General features: G+C 62.2%; 1 protein-coding gene across 1 annotated transcript in view; it reads left to right on the top strand.

Annotated features, from left to right (window-relative positions):
• MIER2 (MIER family member 2) overlaps positions 1 to 1,607 on the top strand; it is a 22,788-nt gene extending 21,181 nt beyond the window's left edge. Inside the window, exons 10-14 of the mRNA XM_042782781.1 lie at positions 250 to 344; positions 420 to 544; positions 712 to 839; positions 928 to 1,342; positions 1,586 to 1,607. Of these exons, the coding sequence (XP_042638715.1) occupies positions 250 to 344; positions 420 to 544; positions 712 to 839; positions 928 to 1,342; positions 1,586 to 1,607 (785 nt within the window). The remainder of the gene's footprint in view (positions 1 to 249; positions 345 to 419; positions 545 to 711; positions 840 to 927; positions 1,343 to 1,585) is intronic.
• Positions 1,608 to 4,751: the final 3,144 nt, after the last annotated feature.

Genomic DNA, 4,751 nt, shown 5'->3' with positions numbered 1-4,751 from the left:
ATTGGCTCCACCCCATCCTGGCTTCCCGCCAGCCCCCTCGTGCTTAGCCTACCATGATGGTTCCTTCACGCCACCTCCATGGCCGTCTCCCCTCACAATGGCCCCCGCCCATCTCCCTGCTGGCCAGCCACCCAGTCTGGCTCCACCACCGCCAGCCTCCCACACCATCTTCCCTCTGGGCCCTCACACCCCGCCCTTCCCTGGCCCCTGCCCTGCCAGGGCCCCGCTGACTGCCCCTGCCCCCCACAGACGGGGTCTGTGCCTGGAGTGAGGAGGAGAGCAGGAACTTCGAGCACGGCTTCCGCGTGCACGGGAAGAACTTCCACCTGATCCAGGCCAACAAGGTGGGCTCGGGCACGGGTCCCAGCCGGCCAGGGGCCAGGCCGGGTGACGGGCTCACAGCAGGTGCCTCCCCACAGGTGCGCACGCGGTCTGTGGGCGAGTGCGTGGAGTACTACTACCTGTGGAAGAAGTCAGAGCGCTTTGACTACTTCACCCAGCAGACGCGCCTGGGTCGGAGGAAGTACGTCCCGTCCGGAGCCACGTGCGTGCCGCGTCGCCAGCCTCTGCCCAGCCCTCCCTGCCCCCCCTCCAGTGTCCCGCCCGCCCTGTCCCACGCTGTGTTCCTGCCCCAGCCCTGCCCTCCCTGCCCCATGTTGTGCCCCCGCATGGCCCCCTGTGGCTGCCTCTCATGGCACTCTCTGCCCACAGGGATGCCGACCATTACCTGGACAGTGGTGACCCTGATGCCTCCAGCCGCCCCCACTCCTCGCCACCCCCGCCCTCCACTGCCAACGGCCTGGGCCCTGAGCAGGATGCCCCGGGGGGGCTGTGCACAGGTGAGGAAGCTGTCCCCCCCCCCCCCGCCGGCTGTGTCCCCTGCCTCCAGGCCGCTGGCCTCGCCCTCAGCTGCCTTTCTTCCTGCAGAGCCACTAAGTGTGGACGGTGCCACCCGTGGTCTCGGCGGCCTTGATGAGCCTGGATCCGGAGGCCTCCCGACCTTGGAGCCCGGGCCCTGCCCTTTGCAGCCACTGGACCAGCCCCCTGCAGGGCCTCTGTCAAGGCGGCCCTCACCCCTGGCCCACCCGGCCTTCTTCCCCACGGGCCCGGCTGCCCCGGAGCCTGATGGCCGCCCACGACTGGCGGTGGACTTGGCCCTGCCTGGAGCCCTCCCTGAGGAGTTGCCCCTCATCTCTAGCCACGTGAGTCTGGACGGAGACTCTGCGGAGGTGGCTTTGTCAGTTGCAGAGTTCGGACTCATTGGCATTGGGGACGTGAACCCCTTCCTAGCCTCCCACCCAGCGTGCCCAGCGCCCGGGCTGCACACGGAGCCGCTGTCACAGTGAGTGCGACCCCTCTGCCCCGCCCCCTCAACACCCCTCGTCTTTCACCTCCCCCACACCCCATGGCTGTGTCCCCAGCCTGGGGGGTGGGGCAGCCTGTGCTGGCTCGAGTTGTGATTGGTTCAGCTTTTTTGAGTCGTTGTGGTTGGTTCAAAACCCTAAACGGTGTGTACAGGGCCGGCCTTAGCCCACCGGCCTGGGTGTCTGGAGGGCGCACTCACGATCCTGTCTTGCCTCTGCAGCTGCAACGTGATGACCTGTTGATTCCCGGAGCCGGGTGGCTCACAGCCCTCGCAGCTGCCACAAGCTCCCTGGACTGGACCTGGGCTGCCACCCTGGGCCGCCTCTGTCCATCTTCCCAACCCCTTCCTGTGGGCCACTGGACACCGCCTCTGATTCAGGGCGTGTCAGAGGCGGCAGGAGGGCCAGGCCTGGGCCCACACAGCGGGACTCTGGCTGCCTGGCAGTGCCCCACCCCCGGCAAGCTCCGCCAGACCTGTGGGGCTGCCGCCAGCGGAGGGATGCCCCGGGAGACGGCTGCATCGCGGCCACCAGCAGCCTGGGGCTTTGGCCGGTTCTTGTCCCTCACGCCACCGCGGGGGCCGGGTGGACAGCTGCTACTCAGTGCCAAACTCTGGGGCATGGAGCCATATACCTCGCTGTCCGGCCCCCCTCCCCCCACTTCAGGAAAAGCCGCACTTTACCCCCTCCGGCACTGCCACCACGCAGACCCGGGTCCCTCAGTGCCACGGGGCCTTCGGCAAACTGCGGGGCTGTGAGGAGGCGGGGGTTTACACCCTCCCTACCCCCCCCAGGGGCCGGCACCGCCCACTCCCTCCGGGGTCTTCTTTCTGTTAGATGCTCTCACCCACAAGGTGGCTGGGGCCTTTGTCCCCACCCCCGTTCCCATCCCTTAGTTTTGTTTGTGTTTCTGTTCCCACGTTGGAGGGGTGTCGGGTGGGCACCCAGCCTCCAGGGTCGTCAGGGGTTTCTGTGTGAGCCCCTTCCTCCAGAGTCGGGCTCGACCCCCACAAGGACCACACTGTGAAGTGACGACAGCTGCCTTGACCCCTGACCCCTGACCCCTGACCTCCTGCTGTTTATTTATTAAACTTGATTGGAAGCCCAGCCGCGGAGCCTCCTGCAGACAGGACTGGGCGAGTGAGGCCTTGGGGGGGCCGGACAGCGAGCAGACCCATGTGTTCACACACACCCTGAACCCCGCCGAGGGGCAGGGTGGGGGCGCTTCTGGGCAGGCCCTGAGGGCGATGTTCCGGGGGAAATACGGAGGAACAGTTCTCCTTGGTGAGCGCAGGGCTGCGGGTCTGTCAGAGATTGGGGGCGGGGCCCAGAGAGCCAGGTGAGGTGGCCAGAGTGGCTGAGGGCAGGGGGAGGTGGGCAGTTGGCCTGGGTGAGCCAGGTGTGCTGGGCAGAGGAGCTGGATCGGACCTGCATCAGTGTGGGCTGCAGGCTCACTCAGGGGGCCTGGGGAGCGGGTGGTGTGGTTGTCCTGAGATGGTGGGCGCTGGGTCCTGGGGGTGGGGTGTGCCCAGCTTTAGAACACCCTCATGCTTTAATCAGGGAGTTTGAATCTGCATTTTCTTGAGGTACTTCCCAGATGTTCGGCCTTCTACCTCCCGTTTCTAACAGATGCCACTCTCATCTTTCTCATTTTTTCTTCGATCACTCTTGAGACCATCTCTGATTTTGGCCAGCTTGGCATGTGTTGGTGTCCTGTCCATGTTCTCTGATGGCTCCATTGAGCCGTCTGGGCCTGTGATGTCTTATATAAGTTTTCTAAAATGAGATTTAAATACTGTGAAACCCAAGAAGGGGTCACCATGAGTCAGGTCCGACTCAAAGGCACATAACATAACAAATTTCAAATATAAGAAGCTCTGGTGGCACAATGCCTAAGTCATCTGACTGCTAAGCAGGAGGTCGGCAGTTCAGACCCACCAGCTGCCCATGGGAGGAAGATGAGGTGATCTGCTTCTGTAATTGGAAACCCAGTGGCGGGCGCTGCCTGTTGCAATTGACTCAGTGGCACTGGTTTGGTTTTGGTTTATTTCAAATACATCTCTGCTCCCCCCCAGTCTCTGTGGCTGCGTTATAGTGCGTTAGGCCACTTGAGGTGTGTTACACACACTAGTGCCCTCTGCACGTTTGTGCGTTCTCTGCTCCTCGCCTTAGTTCACTGGTTTGTTTTCAGGGTCCTGGAGGTTCCTTGCTGTGTTGCCCAGCCTGTCCGCCCATCCAGTGTGTCCATCTTGGCCTTTGTACTTTCATATCTCCAGTCTTACTTGGGCCTTTTCGTGTCTTCCTTGTCTTTTACTGAACGTGTCAGGCTGTAGCCAGGGCCTGTCTGGAAACGGGCGGCGTTAGTGGTAAGACAGGAGGTGCAAGGAGCTGTATCTCGGCCAGCCACTTCCTGGAGCCTCATTTCCATGGGCCAGCCTGTGTTGACACCTGGTTCTGGAGCAAGATTCCTGTCCATGCCTGGTCGCAGCTCAGCCCTGTGGGCCTGCCTTCCTGGTGTATGGTTCTGGGGTCGGGTTGACGGGTAGAATCCAGGGTACCTGTTAGGCCTGATTTGCAGATCAGCAGGAGAGCAGCGTCTTAGTGTGTGTTCCAGGCAGAATGTGGCCTTCACTGCGAAGTTACTTGTTGCCTGTCCGAGGTTCAAGTTCAACTGGGTGTCCTGTGTTTGATAAGCAATAGCATGATAAATGGAGAAAAGTTTGACGTCAGGGGTCACCTTTTACTGGGAGCCACAGTGGAAGCCCGTGGAGGCAGCAGTCAGGAAATAGACCAGCAGGCATGGGAGAGAGCTGTGGCTGAACGCGTCCTTCAGTGTTGAGGCGCAGAGGTGACTGAAGACTGGTGCGCCTGACCCAAGCCGTCCTATTTCCAGTAGCCTCCAGATGTGAGAGCTGGATAGTGAATAAGGAAGACCGGGGAAGAGTTCATGCGTTTGAATTGTGTTGGCAAAGAGCCCTGGATGGCCGGAAAAACGAAGAAACCCGCCTCCAAAGAAGGGCAGTGGAACGGTCCTTAGAAGCAAGAATGCCAGACTGTGTCTCTGTCCTCTGGCCGGTTGTCAGGAGGAACTTGGCAGAGGGTCGGCAGAAAAGGGGAAGGCCGCCCTGGGGACGGGACAGTGGCCGTAGTAGGGTGCCCTGCTTGAGCGTGGCAGGGGGTGAGGGCGCCGCAGGATGCGCTGCCGTATTTCCTTCTGTCGTGCTTGGGGTCACTACGGATCGGAACTAACTCGATGGCACCTGACAGCCGCCACCACGTGTGTTCCCTCGTCGGACCGACACCCTGCCCCCGTGCTGTCGTGAGGTGGACGCGGGGGTCGTGGGACCGACACGCCTGCCCCCGTGCTGTCGTGAGGTGGACGCGGGG

The sequence above is a fragment of the Orycteropus afer genome, unplaced genomic scaffold (assembly GCF_000298275.1).
Source record: "Orycteropus afer afer isolate SDZICR_OR568_19922 unplaced genomic scaffold, OryAfe1.0 scaffold00466, whole genome shotgun sequence".
NCBI lineage: Eukaryota > Metazoa > Chordata > Mammalia > Tubulidentata > Orycteropodidae > Orycteropus > Orycteropus afer.
This window is presented reverse-complemented; position numbering and strand designations above follow the sequence as displayed.